The sequence below is a fragment of the Cladophialophora yegresii genome, assembly GCF_000585515.1.
Source record: "Cladophialophora yegresii CBS 114405 chromosome Unknown aczIN-supercont1.5, whole genome shotgun sequence".
Lineage (NCBI taxonomy): Eukaryota > Fungi > Ascomycota > Eurotiomycetes > Chaetothyriales > Herpotrichiellaceae > Cladophialophora > Cladophialophora yegresii.
Genome location: NW_006913049.1, coordinates 498,677 through 513,472, shown reverse-complemented (window position 1 = coordinate 513,472; position 14,796 = coordinate 498,677). Strand labels below are relative to the sequence as shown.

The 14,796-nt window shown below is 53.9% G+C and overlaps 9 protein-coding genes across 9 annotated transcripts; 3 read left to right on the top strand and 6 right to left on the bottom strand.

The window, feature by feature from the left end:
* Positions 1–106: 106 nt before the first annotated feature.
* On the bottom strand, positions 107–879 carry A1O7_06920 (uncharacterized protein; the record flags this gene model as incomplete). Its single annotated transcript, XM_007760920.1, has 2 exons — positions 107–442; positions 505–879. Coding segments are annotated over 2 exons (711 nt in total), but the record flags the coding sequence as incomplete, so codon positions are not given.
* A 502-nt stretch (positions 880–1,381) lies between these two features.
* A1O7_06919 (uncharacterized protein) lies at positions 1,382–2,347 on the bottom strand (the record flags this gene model as incomplete). Its single annotated transcript, XM_007760919.1, has 1 exon — positions 1,382–2,347. The coding sequence occupies one exon, from the start codon at positions 2,345–2,347 to the stop codon at positions 1,382–1,384; it is 966 nt and encodes a 321-aa protein (XP_007759109.1).
* A 634-nt stretch (positions 2,348–2,981) lies between these two features.
* Positions 2,982–3,242, top strand: A1O7_06918 (uncharacterized protein; the record flags this gene model as incomplete). Its single annotated transcript, XM_007760918.1, has 1 exon — positions 2,982–3,242. One exon carries the CDS (start codon positions 2,982–2,984, stop codon positions 3,240–3,242), a length of 261 nt encoding a protein of 86 aa, XP_007759108.1.
* A 360-nt stretch (positions 3,243–3,602) lies between these two features.
* Positions 3,603–4,662, top strand: A1O7_06917 (uncharacterized protein; the record flags this gene model as incomplete). The annotated part of the gene is made up of 2 exons (XM_007760917.1): positions 3,603–3,763; positions 3,813–4,662. 2 exons carry the CDS (start codon positions 3,603–3,605, stop codon positions 4,660–4,662), a joined length of 1,011 nt encoding a protein of 336 aa, XP_007759107.1.
* Positions 4,663–4,981: 319 nt separating this feature from the next.
* On the bottom strand, positions 4,982–5,545 carry A1O7_06916 (uncharacterized protein; the record flags this gene model as incomplete). The annotated part of the gene is made up of 1 exon (XM_007760916.1): positions 4,982–5,545. One exon carries the CDS (start codon positions 5,543–5,545, stop codon positions 4,982–4,984), a length of 564 nt encoding a protein of 187 aa, XP_007759106.1.
* Positions 5,546–7,357: 1,812 nt separating this feature from the next.
* A1O7_06915 (uncharacterized protein) lies at positions 7,358–8,281 on the top strand (the record flags this gene model as incomplete). Its single annotated transcript, XM_007760915.1, has 1 exon — positions 7,358–8,281. The coding sequence occupies one exon, from the start codon at positions 7,358–7,360 to the stop codon at positions 8,279–8,281; it is 924 nt and encodes a 307-aa protein (XP_007759105.1).
* A 398-nt stretch (positions 8,282–8,679) lies between these two features.
* Positions 8,680–10,547, bottom strand: A1O7_06914 (eukaryotic translation initiation factor 3 subunit D; the record flags this gene model as incomplete). The annotated part of the gene is made up of 2 exons (XM_007760914.1): positions 8,680–10,283; positions 10,340–10,547. 2 exons carry the CDS (start codon positions 10,545–10,547, stop codon positions 8,680–8,682), a joined length of 1,812 nt encoding a protein of 603 aa, XP_007759104.1.
* A 696-nt stretch (positions 10,548–11,243) lies between these two features.
* On the bottom strand, positions 11,244–12,022 carry A1O7_06913 (uncharacterized protein; the record flags this gene model as incomplete). Its single annotated transcript, XM_007760913.1, has 2 exons — positions 11,244–11,498; positions 11,582–12,022. 2 exons carry the CDS (start codon positions 12,020–12,022, stop codon positions 11,244–11,246), a joined length of 696 nt encoding a protein of 231 aa, XP_007759103.1.
* A 548-nt stretch (positions 12,023–12,570) lies between these two features.
* Positions 12,571–13,963, bottom strand: A1O7_06912 (uncharacterized protein; the record flags this gene model as incomplete). The annotated part of the gene is made up of 4 exons (XM_007760912.1): positions 12,571–13,081; positions 13,138–13,686; positions 13,736–13,823; positions 13,876–13,963. The coding sequence occupies 4 exons, from the start codon at positions 13,961–13,963 to the stop codon at positions 12,571–12,573; spliced, it is 1,236 nt and encodes a 411-aa protein (XP_007759102.1).
* Positions 13,964–14,796: the final 833 nt, after the last annotated feature.

Here is a 14,796-nt window from a genome sequence, read left to right as displayed (position 1 = left end):
CTCTCCCACCGCGCCGCCCTCTTTCCTGTTGTCCTCTCTCCCGGGCCGTAGGCACGGCTTCTTGCAATGGCTGAACCCTCTCGGATCCGCTGCCGTGAACAGCACTGGAGGGCTGGTTTCGTGACCCGGCTAGAGCTTGGGCAACCCCAGTCAGGAAGGTATTTGGCAAATCTGCGACGTCAGGCTCCGCCATCGTAAGAATCGAGGCGCTTGTAGCCAGGTACTGAGTACCGAAAACCCTCCACAGGTGATCGCTGTAGGCCGTTCCACTATAGGGTCTTGGACAGTAAGGCTCGTTCTCCAAGAAAGCTCTGACTGCTTGCTGGACGCCAGTAGAATCCATGGTGATATCTCCGCAAGCGTCGAAGTCCAGAAGCCAAAGACCTACCAGTCGTTGCTTGAAATTCGGGTTCGATATAGTGATCTCTCGAAATGTATCCATCTTATAGCTGTCATTGGCAAACGCTCAAGGTCTTCTGGTGCGGCAGGTATCGTACCCTCCACTGTTGGCGAGCTTCCAAGCACAAACTCAATATCAGCCGCGTCGATTCCAATATCCCAGTGCATGACTGCCATTGCATTTGCCATCGATATGGCAAATTCTTCTCCGTCGAGACCTAGGTGTCGGATCTGGTCAATATGAAGCTTGTAGTTTCGGAGCGAAAACGCCTTTAGTCGGCTTTGACTGCCTCCCAGACGGGCTCGGCCGAGGTAAGGGCGGACAAGGCAGTCTTTGTTGCTGATAATGTTCTTCGCCTGTTCACGGGCGGGAGATTCAAGCGGGCAGAAAACATCGATGATCTTATTGCGTATGATCTCGGGCAATGGGAAGATGCGTTCCATACAGAGCACGTCTCCAGGATTCCGGGATGCCGGGATTAGCCGCTTGTACTTGGCCCAGAATTGCGACTGTGCGGTTGCATACTACATGCATTGAGGTGTTGCGACGTCGCCGCAAATCGAGCTACAGCGTGAGAAGCTCCTTTGGATCCGCAGCCCCATGAGATAGTTGTTCCAAAAGCTTGTTGTTCTGGTCTAGGAGAGAAAACTTGTATACGCAAATTGTTCCTGGATGCTCCAGGACCGTCCCAATGAAGCCAGTGCCTATCTGACGAAACACAGATTGCTGGCCAGCTGATGCTTGCTGACGCTCTGCGAACGAAGAAGTGGTGGAAATGGCCGATTTTGTAGACAGGAGCCGCTTCAAAGTCTGCTCGGCTGTTTCATTCGCTGCCTCTTTGACCAGATGGTCTTCTAGGCGAAGATTTTGTGTTGCCAGAGCACCGAAGGAGGAGCCGCGGGCTGCGTATGAAGATACTAGTTGCCGTCGATTAGATAATGTGGGAAGCGGGCTAGGATCGCTCAGAGCTGCAGGAGACCACTAATCTTTGCCTTGTTCGTGCATTTCCGCAACACGTGTAACGAATTTCTCGGGTAAAGCGAGACAGTCTACGCCATGATCAGTGACGAGATTCTGACTGCACACCAGATAGCGGGTACGAAACTCATTCCACAAATTGCCATCGGGGGATTGTGTGTTGATTGCAGGGCGAGGGAAGTATGGGTCGTTCCTTAGGAATGCGCGCGCGGCTTGCTCTATGCCTGCGTCGTCCATGGTCAGAGTCTTGCAGCAGTCAAAGTCCAGGACCCACAGAGAGTGAGTGCCCAGAAAGTCGTGTGTGTATATTGTGCGGGCAATTTCTGGTTGCTGTTGAACGCCTGCCAGCACAAACTCGATGTCATTAGCGTCAATCTTCGCAGTCCAGTGCATCATGGCCAGCATCTCGGCCATTGCATGCGCGTACTTCAGAATCGGGAGGTCGAGATCCTCTGCCTGGTTGAGATGTAAAGGATAGTTGCGCAGGGAGAAGAAGTTGCGTCCTCTCCGAGCCTCGTTTTGGATCTTTCGTCGACCCAGGTATGGTCGAACCAAGCAGTCGTGGTCGGCGTCATTGGCCTTGATGGTTGCAATTGCTGCGGGAGGGCAGTACCGGTCGATGAGACGATGCCTCACCTCTTGCGGCAGTGGTGGTATGCGTTCGGCGCAGAGAACATTGCAGGTAGTGTAGCCAAGTGGGAATCTGGAGAGATTCGCATCCCACCAACTGTCGTTGTTTCTGACGAGACTCGGCCAACGTGGCACGCACACAGAATTCTTCTCTTGGAAGGCGGTGTCCAGCACAAGTTTGTGCATGTGGTAGTCGTTAAGAAGAGACCGGCCTGGACCACCGTCTTCTCTTTTCATCGCCATTGTGCCTCCTTCGGCTGCCCACACTGTTCCACAGAAGCCTTGACCTATGCGGCGGAACTTGGTAGAAGTGCATTCTTGTAGACTTGCAGATCCCATATTGAGGAAGTGCAGCTGTTACGGGGTTGGTGGCGTTGTAGTGGAGTTGCTGTTGTGAATAGTGGTAGTATGATCGCTAGACTGTGAACGTCTCCGTGACTGGGATGGAGGCGATGGCTTTATCTCTTCAGAACTTGTCGTGGGATTCAACGTGAAAGACTTTTTACGACGCAAGGTCCTCGACCTGAAGACACCCATTGTTCAAGAGCGTCCGGGAACTATTAATTATTGGTTGAGAGTGGTGACTGGCTTCCACGATTTATGGGAACCTAAATCAATTCAAGCTTTTGCAGCGCCCGACTAGAACCAATAACCTTGGAATTGAATTTTCTAGTAGCGACTCATACAGTGAACGAAGAGTGGAATATGGAGTAGGGTGAAGAGCGATCGTAGCCTTGAAACCCATGGCACAGGCCGATGTTAAAGCGGCAGCGAGGTAGTGTCAAAGGTTGTAATGGATGCAAACATTCTGAGTAGAGCGGCGGGATACCGGGTATTTCGGCTAATCTCTTCCGGTGGTGAATATCTACGACATCTTCGGCTCAGCTTCGCCACTTTCAATGGCATGGACAGATCGCATCGCAACAGTTGTTGAGAGTAGTCCTCATCCAGTCAACGGCAAGCGACGGACAATATGCAAGACATTGAAGAAGCCACGATTGTCTTCCGCAAGTCAAACAAGACAGTGAAGTGGTTGGCGAAAGACCGACTCACGCTTCTCCAACTGGCGGAAAAGTCTGGCTTGACGCCCGATTATGGCTGCCGCTCTGGCGCCTGCGGTACGTGCGAGGTGAAGCTCTTGAAAGGGGAGATTGATGGCATCCTGGAGGGAGACAACGGCGTCCTTATATGCAGCTCAAGTCCTGCGAGTGCTGAGGTGGAACTTGATCTTTGATGACAACACAACGACACAGTCTGCGAGTGCTGCGACTGGGGTTGTTAACAGACCGTGGTGACGGTCTCTTTGAGGGATTGTTTGCCGGTCAACCGTTCACCAGATGCATCTGTCGCTCTTACCTGGCGACGGCGATGATGCCAACGCCGGGAGGAACTTGCCTTGGCGTTCCCGGCGCCTGCCACAACTTCACACGCTTCGAGTGGCCTTCATCGCAGCCGCATCGGTTTTCTGCTTTTTCCTCATCTCAAAAATATGATACAGGCAACTCATCAAATCGATTCTTGGGCTTAAGGGCTACACGCTCTGCCATTTCCTTGATTCTTGGATGCTCTATAATTACCATCCTACCTGGCAACTATGCCTTTCCCCAGCCTCCGACGCCGTACCGTCGACGAGCCTCTTCCGCCTCAGCAGGAGAACAGAACACCATCACCGTACCGAGCACGTTCCACGACCATTTCTGGCCTCAGTCCACGCAAGAGTCTGCAGTCCGTCTTAGGTTCCACTCGGAAGAAGACGTAAGTTTGATGGCCTGGGAATTTTGACTAGAGTTGACGATTATAACAGCTCGTTCAGCAAGCCTGACATCCTTGAGGAAGAATTGTACTTGCCGTCTGATCCTGTGCAGCCGAGAGCCGGGTGGAAGCCGTTCCGAACACCCAGTCCGCACCCTGCGAAGGCGTCGTTAACCCCCTCACAGTCGAGACTGACCAAGTCCGAGCCACCGAGAACATTGCTCGAGACTCTGGCCAATGCAATCCGGGCACCTGCGGCGTTGTTCTACAAATCTAAGAGAAACAAGTCTTCCGAGGACAGCGCCCCTTTGGTTAGCGATGAGATCGACTTCGAGGTCAATCTCCCGTCGCCAACCAAGACGTTGAGCTCCAAGAAATCCGTCAGATTTCAGTCTGGACAATCGATCATTGAAGATGAGCCCCGAGCTGTCCCCATTGACATTCCGAACTCCACACCAGCCCTGCCTCCGATGCAGCTAGCGACGACTCCTCTCCTCCAATGCTTTGTGAGAGATCACCGAGAAATGATACCAAGCGGGAGGCCTCGGAGCCCAGCCGTGCTGATTTCTGACCTGAAGTTCCGGCAAGCTATGGCTGAGGCACAAGAGTACATGGAGAATAACCTTCTTGCCATTCCTCCTCTCGGAAGTCCGTTGTCAGAAATCGCTTCTCCTCTGGCAGCAAGTCAGCCACTGGAAAATCCGTTCGAAGATCCGAAGGAAGACGACTTTCTTGCCAGAAACGAAAAGATTGAGGACGCATCAGAAACAACTTCCGTGGGCACCGGGATGGCGATCACTTCTTCCAACTCGATTGCAGAAAGTGACAAAGACGACGTTTTCCCAGGCCTAGCTGGTGAGACAAACCTTTGCGACGTGCTCCCCGTGATGCAACGCAAATAACCTGACTAGTTTACAGAGCTCCCTTTCAATACGTCGGTTCTCGACCAATGCCATGCCGATCCAAAGGAATCATATGGACAAAATATCTGCCCTAGGCATTCATCCACGAGAAGTCGACGAATTGATGAGAAATGGATGGAAAAGCCTACTCGTCAGGCGAATCCATTCTTTGACGACGAGTGCGTCTGAGCAGGTGTTGGCATGCGTTGACTTGGAAGGCGACCAAATAGGATAGCAAGCAGTAGCAGTATCGGTAGAGTGCGTCAATGACAATGAAGCTGCATGACAACGTGGCTCGATATGATGTTTAGCTGGCCGTCTATGGCGGCCCCTGCTCGTCTTCAGCAGACACACCCATTCTCCTGCCGGCCTCCCTTGCTGCCTTGTGCTTCCTGACGCTTCCCTCCATTCCGTACAGCGTATCCTTTGTGCCACCGGGCACTATCATCTGAAACGTCTCCCTCACCACAGCATAGTCGTAGTACCCACACCTGGCGATGGGCTGCGTCTTGCTCACATCGATCTTGCCATCGTCCGTCAACACGCCCTCATCAATGTGAATTCCGACGACTTTGCCAACAACCACGTCCGCGCTCCCCATGGGCGGATTCCCCGGCAACCGCAGCGTGGTGTAGTACTCACACTCGAACTTGATGGGGCTGGCTTTGACCATGGGCACGGGCGTGGCCAACACGGTGGAATACTCCTTCTCCAGCCCTGCTCGGTCGAACTCGTCCACGCCGTAGGGCACCTGTTCGGCGGTGATGTTGACCGCCTCGCGCAGCGCGTAGGTGGCGAGTTGCCAGCAGAAGACGCCCGTGGCCTCGACGTTGCGGACCGTGTCCTTTTGTTGGCGCGAGGGGGTCTGGTTGCTGGAGAACATGATGTCTACGTGGAAGAGGGGGTGGGTATGTCAGTTAGGATGGGATTGGCTTAGATTAGATTGGTGGGTGGGTGGGGCAGGTGTGAGTGTGAGTGTGAGTGTGAGTGTGAGTTGTGCGATGGGATTGGGGAGTTAGGGGGGAAAGCGGGAGTGAGACGTGAACAGTCGGTCATGGCTGATTACACTGTGCTGTAGGGCATGGAATATGATAAAGAAGGCCGGAGGGATAGAGAAAGAACCACTCAGTGCACTCACAAGGCGGATCAAACGTCAGGTTATTGAACTGCGAAAAGGGTGCTAGATTTGCTTTCCCTATGCTGTTGTTGTTGTCGTTGCCTTGGTCGGCGCCATTGCCATGACCATTGCCATTTGTAGGTTGTGTATGTGATTGCGATTGAGTTTCGGGGTTGATCGTGCTGATCCAGCCTATTGGGCGGGGGATCACGCATGCCTGATGATATGAGAGGAGAAGGTGTCAGTTATCAATTATGAGTTGTCGGTCGACATTCTTTTCAAGGGTGATAGATAAAGCACAATGTATGTCTTGCTTGCTCCTCCCATTGTCTCACTGTCTCAGCCCCGCATCATTGTTCTGCTCAGTACAGCACAGTGCTTGGAGGGGATGGATAGACGGTCACACAGACATAATGACAGGGAACTGCACATGGAGGAAGCATTGAGTGGCCAACTGCTGCGTGACTGGGTGACTGACCTTGAATGGATCGTGAGGGAGGTTATGGTCCGTTTTGCCTGGTTCGTAAAACATTGTTCGTCGTGGTTCGTGGGACTGGTACGTGTGCCCACTGTGTTCGATCCGATCTCCCTGGTACGTATGTAATATGTGTACTCTTTGCTAATGTCTTAGAACTAAGTAATGAAGTCAAGGATCGAACTATCGCGGTATATTGACGATGTATAGAGAGGATTATACCAATATAATATAGCTAGGTATATAGTCATAGGGAATGTTCTGCCGCACAGGCTGGCTGAGGCGCGGCTCCGATCTGCACCCTGAAAGTTGGAGTCGGCATATGCTCGGTGCTCATACTCGAAAACATCCATGTGGAAGATCGATCTCTCCGCAGAGCAGACAGCGGGACGGGGAAGCATTGTGGAGTAGGCGAGCTACCCATTCGGGATAATAGTGTTCTGGGTGCATATCCGCTGGCTCGTGACATGCGGTACTTGAGTGCATGTTTCTCGTCTCGTGCGCAGCACTGCTTGAGATATTAATGAAGACTTGCAAGGGTTACCTCGTGAGTGCGAGTCGCTAACAATGGAGACTCCAGCCTCGCGGGCGAGAATAACCCCGCCAAACACTTGGCAGTCACATGACGAGGCTGAGCAGTGCCGCTGGCTGACAGATTCTTACGCAACCCATCGACCGCGGAACAATTGCCGAAGATCTTTGTTAATGGTTGACGTTCTGCTGAGCGATCTCCTTCGCCGCATGTTCTACAAGATCTGGAGGGACAAGACCGGACACCCTTCATGCGCTACCAAGATGCGCATTATCCAATGCTGATCCTTCTTCTTGAATAGTGCTTTATCTTCCAGCATATTCGCCCCTCGACGCAAGGTATAAGTACTGTCCTTTTCCTTCTCATGAGCCAAGTCTGGTCATTCTTGATCACCATCGTAACAGCAATCATCATTGCATACTACCGCAACGTGGCTTCGACGAGGACGTTCCTGCACCAAAGCAGATCACTACTAAGCAACAATTTACACCGAACACGGCTGGTCAAAGCACCAACACCGAACCCACCGTTTCTTGGTTTCAACCGCCGCCCTCTCTCAACCACAGCAAACATGTCCACCACCACACCTCGCGAAATCAAATTCTCCTTCCTCGCCCGCGAACAATCCGAGGGCTCAGGCGCCGTGGTCCGCCGCTCAGTCGGCACGCCGAAGCTCCGCCACTTCACGCCCTTCCTCATGCTCGACCACTTCCGCATCCCCCCAGGCGCAGGGTTTCCTGACCACCCCCACCGCGGGCAAGAGACCATCACATACCTCCTCAAGGGCGGCGTCGACCACGAAGACTTTGCCGGCAACAAGGGCACAATCGGGCCGGGGGACCTGCAGTTCATGACCGCAGGCAAGGGCATCATGCACGCCGAAATGCCCGTGCAGACCGAAGACATCAACGTCGGGATGCAACTCTGGGTCGACCTTCCCGAGCACTTGAAGGCCTGCGAACCCCGGTACCGTGACCTCCGCGCGGGCGAGATCCCCGTCGCAAAGACCGCCGACGGCAAAGTCACGGTCAAAGTCATGTCTGGCAAGTCCGAGGGCGTCGAGTCGCTGAAGGACCTTGCCTACACCCCCGTCTGGCTTTTGGACATTGAAGTCCAACCGGGCGGTAAAATCACACAGGAGCTGCCTCGGGGTTGGAACGCCTTTGCATATACCTTGGAAGGCGCGGTTACGTTCTCGAACGGGCCCGACGCCGCAAAGGCCGAGACCGTGACGCCTTATCATAACGTCGTGTTTGAACAATCTGGAGATGAGGTCACTGCGTCGGTGGAGGAAGGGGCCTCCGAATCTGCTCGGTTCATCCTGGTCGCAGGCCAGCCGTTGGACCAGAATATCGTGCAGTATGGCCCGTTTGTGACGACGAGTAAAGAGGCGGTCTACCAGGCTATGATGGACTTCCAGACCTCGAGTAACGGGTTCGAACGCGCGGCGAATTGGGAAAGTCAGATCGGGAAGACCATGGGGCGAGTGCGGTAGGAGAGATACTCGCAAACATGAAAAGTGCTGGCGTGTGGAAATGCCTACTCTGACCAAGGGAATGGCGGCGTGAAGGCGTCATGTCTGGACAGGTATATTGTAAGATAGGGAAACATAGCACGGCGCCCGCGGATTTGAGTATTCTATCTTGAAAAGAAAACAATCTTGGATATGCTTTCTAGATATGAACGTTTCAACAGCTTGCATTGCACTCGTTTGATTTTCCTGGTCATCGCAATTCGTGCCTTCTATCATGTGCCACTATCTCCGGGCCTTTTCATAGCTTTTCGAGACATATCTCATGCGTGCCCATGTATTCGATGGGTTCGTGCCCGCCCTATCGTGCCACTCATTGCAAGGGACGGCAACGACATGGCACTGGTCTTGAAGTCTAGCCTTTACTCGTCCAGGCCGTCCTCGCCGGCTCCATCATCGCCGCCCACAGTACCGCCCAGCCCGTCGTCCTCATCCTCAAAAGTATGCAGCGGCACCTCATACAGCCTAATGACCGGCTTGTTCGGATCCTTGACAAGCACGTACTTGTGGTCCTTGACCCCGTCCTCCTCGTCGGCAGCATCCGCGAAATTGCGCACCAGATCGACAATCGTACGCACGATGCCCCACCCATTGCTGAATCCCAGGTTCATCTGGCTGGCGAATTCGCGGGGTTTGTAGCCCACGACGCCCAAGATGACGTGGTTGGCCGCGCTCTTGGGATTCGCGCGCGACACGAAGCCGAGTTTCATCTGGTCGGCTCGGGCGAGGATGGCCTGCGTGGTCCAGCGCGCGAGCTTGCAGCTGTTGTTCTTCATCTCGGTGGCGACGACGGCGCCGCGCTGCGAGGTCAGCTTTGTGCGCCAGTCCAGGGCACCGCCGCTGCCTTGGGCTTTGTGGTCGAATTCGTTGAGCGCCTTGAGCACGAGGAATTGGTCCTCGCCGGAGATGTTGTTCTTTGTCGCGGCGTCGATCTCTGTGCGCACGATCAGGTTGATGGGTTCTTCGTCGTTGTTCAGACTGATGTCGAAGCGGCGGTACTTGTAGGCCTTGGAGGCCAAGGGGTCGGTTTCTTCGGACGCGCTGTAAAAGGGGTTCGGGTGGGGGAATTCAACTTTGGAGTTGTTGTTCTCGAGCACGACTTGCAGCGCGAAGTTGTGGTTGATCATGGTTGCCTCGTTGGCCAGGTTGGACGGGGTGTTGATGCTGTCTGGCTTGACGCCGGTTTGTTGTTGCGAGGGCGTGGACGAGGTGTCGGCTTCTAGAGGTGCGTCCGCGGCATTCTCGTTCACGGTGACGAGGTCGATTGAGCTGTCCGGGCGCTTGTCCAGGAAGATCTTGTCGCCGTGTTTGACGATGACAATGTCCCAGCTGTAGACGGACCGGGTAGCGCACATGAGCATGGAGAGGATGTCTGAGGTGGCGAAAATGGTGGCTTCGTCTTTCTCTGCAAGTTCTTGGATGACTGGGTCGGCCGAGGTGGTCACGTTGTAGGCTGCGCGGTCGAGGGAAAGGAGTTTCCGCTCTGTGTTCTTCACGGGAGGCTTGTCGAAGGATCGGTCATAGTAGTAGAGGAACCCGTAGCTGTCGACATCTTCGCCGTCGGGGGTCTCCAGATTCAGCTTGGCCAGTCTGTTGAAGTCGATCTCCTCTTTCATGATCCAGTCCGGCCGGATGTTGACCGAGGAGTCACGATTCCGCTGCGGTTTGTCGTAATCCCTCCAGCCAAATCGACGACCTCCCCGGCCTCGGCCTCCTCTGTTGTCAAAGTACTGGCCTTGTTGCTGGCCTGCCCTCTGGGTTTGTCCGACTCTCTGAAAGCCTCCTCTGCCACCACGCTGAGCCTGCCCTCGCTGGCCTCGGCCACGGAAGACCGTCACTCCGCCTCGTCCGAAACCTCTCGTCTTGGTGGTTGCTCTGGTGTTGTCGACGACCGAGAAGGTGGCTTCGTCTTCCGCGGACTGTACGGCGAAGAGCGAGGATGTACCCGCACCGTAGACTTGTTGGTCTAGAAGAATCATGTCAGTACCAGGTCAGCTCTTGAAGATGATGGTTTTCTTTCACCTCTGAAGTTTCTGCCATATTGTCTTCCACCTCGATCTCGACCTTCTTTGCCTTCTTGTGTCCAGTCGGCCATGCGGCCCAGTTTATCACTTTTTGAATACGGGGCGTAGGGGACGCCATCCAGGGTTGTGGCCGTCGTGACTTCGGGGCCCCATTCGTCGTTGACGCTCAGTGAGCTGATCGTTTCGGCGAGACTGATTCCCGGCATATTGGCGATGATCTCAAGAGCACAAATCACTGACCTGGGAAGCAGCGAGCAAACAGTGGCGGCCAGCAATAATCGATTGCGATGCGATACACCAAAAATTGGCAAATGAAATCTTGGCGTTAACGAGTGGAGTACAGTGAAACGAGCGCTAATACGGTGAAGTATAAGGCACTGCCACGACCCCTTCTTTCGCAGCCGTTTCTTCCGCCATGCGCTCTGAACCCAACCCTCCCTTCTTGCAGCTATTCAATTGCCACCAGCATACAGACCTTGCCCGGCTGTAGTCTCATAAGGCGTCAGGTGCCTTGTGTGGTCCACGGCGACTTCAGTGGGTCTGGTGGCATGGCTCCTTGCATCCTGGTAGGGAGGGCGGCTGGAAACAATCGACCATTCAGTCGATCAACAGGGAGTACATCGGTCGGTCAATCAATCCACAAACCCGTCATACTCGTGCGGTAAATGCCCAACGTGTTGTATGTAGGAGATAATAGTTGGCTTCCAAATAGCGCATATGGCCTAACACGACATAACATGACCGGCCCGGAACGACAATTCCGATGCGCCGACTCCCTCTCCAGCATCGGTACCTTGCGCGGCCCTCCTCGAAATTAGGTCCTTTCGTCTTGGAACCGAGCTCTTGATTTACAGAAGACGGTACCGGGTGCACAGAGCGGATTCTGGACACCCCCATAAGACTCATTTGGTCTCCTCCAATTTCAACCTCGCCATGTCCGCGGGCGTATTCGCCCTCCTACCCAACAACCACTCCAGCACGCCCGGGTGCCCATAGGGCCCGCGACTCTCATAGTACAACAGCATATGCTCCGGTCCGTCCTTGAGTTCCTGACCTACGCCCTGGCCTTGCCCCCACGTCAAAGCCACAAACATCTTGGCCGCCGGCTCGAATGGTACTTCATGGATCCCGCACGTCGTGCCAAACACCTCGCTAACCTACGCGACATATTCGCGCAGCGTGATGGGAGAGTGCTGACGAGCTGATACGAAGCGTAGAGATGCGGCTTCCTTTCACGAACGATCTCAACAGCCACGTCCGCGTGGTCGGCCAGGCAGGAGAACGACATAGGGACGTCTGGGTTAAAAGGCGCTCTGAACGTAGGCGCTGCTGCCCAGGTCTTCTCTCGGTAAATGAGCTGGCCCAGGAAACTGTCCATAAACGCGCTAGGCTGGAGGATGGTGTATGGCAGTCCGGATTCGGTGAGGTATTCCTCGATCGTGGCCTTCCGGGAGTGGTGCACTAGCTTGGTGAACTCGGGATGGAGGGCCGAGCTGAAGATAAAGTGTCTGGAAGGTGACGCTTGGGTTTTCGATTCGCGCACGGCAGCGTCGATCATGTTCATCCCGAATGTGACTTCGTGAGGGTGGAAGGGGTCCGATGTAGAAGATGGTGGTGGCGCGAGCCACAATCTTTGTGCACTCGTCTGGGACGTGTAGGTCTGCTTGGATGACTTCGGCATCTGGCCATTGCTTGGATAGACGTTCGCGAGACGGTGAGTTGACAACCAGCCGGAGCGTGTATTGTGAGTTGTGATAGAGGTGAGGGATGATGGCGCCGCATTGACGGCCCGAGGCACACGTGAAGACTATGAGCTCTGGCATGATGCGCGCTGGTGTGAGTCGCTGTGGTAGCTGGTCTTGTCTCGACTTTGCGACTTCAGCTGTGACTGAGATGTAGATAAGACAAGAAAGTATTACAATTGCCGGTTGAGAATGGTCGACAGTAATGATCGACTCAGTGTCGGCGACTTTCGGACACCGAACCTGTGGGTATACACAGGTGGCTCGCTGGCCCTATCGAATGCTGGTGCTCATGCTGATCCATTACCGCTTGTGTAGAGTGTTGGCCCGTGACAAAAACCTAGCGACCAGATACTTGGCCGTGCATTTTCTGGCGAAGACCGCCCATCTCGAGTGAAAGTCAATTCATCAGGCCAGCCATTGAGCGGGATCCGGAATACTGAGGCTTAGACGTCTTCGCTCAAGAAGTTTGAGATCCAAGGCGCTCTCACGAGTACATCTCGTCAATTTCAGCTGTGTAATCCGTGCCCAGTTGATCGTATGTCTCCGGCTTTGTTGCGAATATGCTAGACAAGGCATCACGCAGCTCGAAATCCTCCATCACAGCGCCGAAGCCATAACATCGAACCTTGCTTCTGATCGATTCAATCATGCCCAATACATCCTCTCTAGTCAACGTGGCATAGTTTCTGTGACCCTTTAGCGATTGCAGAGCCATGATAGGGGTGACCTGTCCACTCGGAATTGCGCTACCCTTCAAGGTCTGGCTGAGGTTGAGAAGGTTGTTGAGGATCTGCACCGACTCTGCATCGGGCACTTTGTGTTCGTATGTTGGCTGCAGACCCCCTTGTTGCGCCGGCACTCGTTCGATATGGCTCGGGGGTGGGCAGCTGGCCATCAACGCATGTCCGGAAAAGAGTGCCTCTTCATCGGTATTAGGCGAGTCCATCGATCGTCGCACGAGATACTCCTCGTGATCTCGACAAGTCTGTTCAAGCCTTGAAATCACCAGTCAGGAGAGCGTCGAGCGGGAAGACACAGGCTCAAAACTCACTTCAGGATGAAATCAATGCCCAATTGCGGCTCTTTTTCAAAGATTCCAGGCATGTCGGGTGTGGCGTCGTCTTCCTGTTTGATGGAAAATTCCTGAATGTCTGGTCTTTGCGGCGAACTTGCGTATTGTGTCGCACCAGGGGAGTGGCCCGACAAGCTCATGGGAGCGCTGCTCAAGTATGCCTGAGGAGAGTACCCGCTTGCTGCCGAACCAGGTGGACGTCCCACTGCTCCATAGCCGGTTGATTTGTTTCCAGCTGACTGCGGACTCAAAGTGCTCATTGACGTTGGGGTCATCGAGTTCTCTTCTCGTTTCGTTTTCATGGCCATCATGGCTTTGCGGTTCTCCAGTTCGTTCTCGAAAGTGATTCCTCGAGATGCAAGGATTTCTCTCAACCCCTGTATTTCTCGTTGCTGAGTCCCGATGATTAATTTTTGCTGCTGAATGGTCGCATCGCGAGTATTTTGTTCCAGAAGGTATATTTCTCGAAGTCGTGCAAGCTCCAGCTCCAGGGCTTTGATGTAATTTTCTTTCCGTTCCCGGTGTGTCCTGTGGATCTGGTAAGCATCACCAAACCGGTCCCGATTTAGCTACGTACCTTTGAGCTTGTCGATTGAGTTCTTGCCGTCGAGTTTGTGCCGGCTTACTGTCAGGCTTGGGGCCTCTCCTCTTGGCAGGTTGACCGTCTGTCGAGTGGTTATCGCTGAATTCGTACGTGGGAGGGATGGAAGTTCGCACCTCTAGTGATCTTTTTCTGCATTCCACCGAAACCCTTCAAATAACCCATGCTGACGTTGCCAGCTGGGCTGCCGTCATCCCCGGGCATTCCACTGTCTAAGATTCGCACTTCGTTAGCGACCCAAATAAGACCACCCGATGCAATGCTATGGTCTTGACCAGTCCAGCAGCAGTTGATGCCTTGCCAGGAGACAAGAACATGTGCGCTCCGTGCCATGATCCGGCTGACGATATGGGTGCTGAAACCTCGGTCTGCAGGTGAACTTCAAAATAGGTGATTTCACCTAGGCCGGTACATGCACGCATGTGCACACAACTGAACAGAGTGTAAGACAGAGAAGAAAAGACTCACTGTAGGCAGCGGCTTGCGCATAATCTTGACCTGTCCAACCTGAGGGGTCCATGTCTGGAGATTGTTGCATATCGGGGTGCATGTGGTTTGGATGGGATGTCAAAATAACAAATAGGCTTCCTCATGCGAGTGTGCTCCACGGTGACGACTGTTTCTTGATGCACAATCTGTCGAAGGCAGATCCGGGGGGTAGCGAGTTTGAAGTCCTGTTCCGATTGGGACTTTTCCACAACTGAGGCTCGGAAATGGCGGTAGCCGGTCTGAGTCGGTCCAGAATGGAAAGCGCCGCTATTGTTTCCAGATGAGCCACGCAATCGCCTAGACCGGAGAATAAGGCAAAACACTATGGCGGAGAAATCGAGGTGAGCAATTGGCCATTTGTATGCCGTCCGGGAGGAATTATGAGACAAGCCTGGGGTTGAGCTTCAAATAAAGTCGACACGAAGAGTTAGTTGTGACTAGAGCAAGAGGGTGGAAGCGTAGGGGAAGATTTTATGGCGGGACAAGATTGCTGATCGTGGAAGTCAGACTCTGTACGACCTAGGCGTTACGGATCTCGCGGCCAGGTC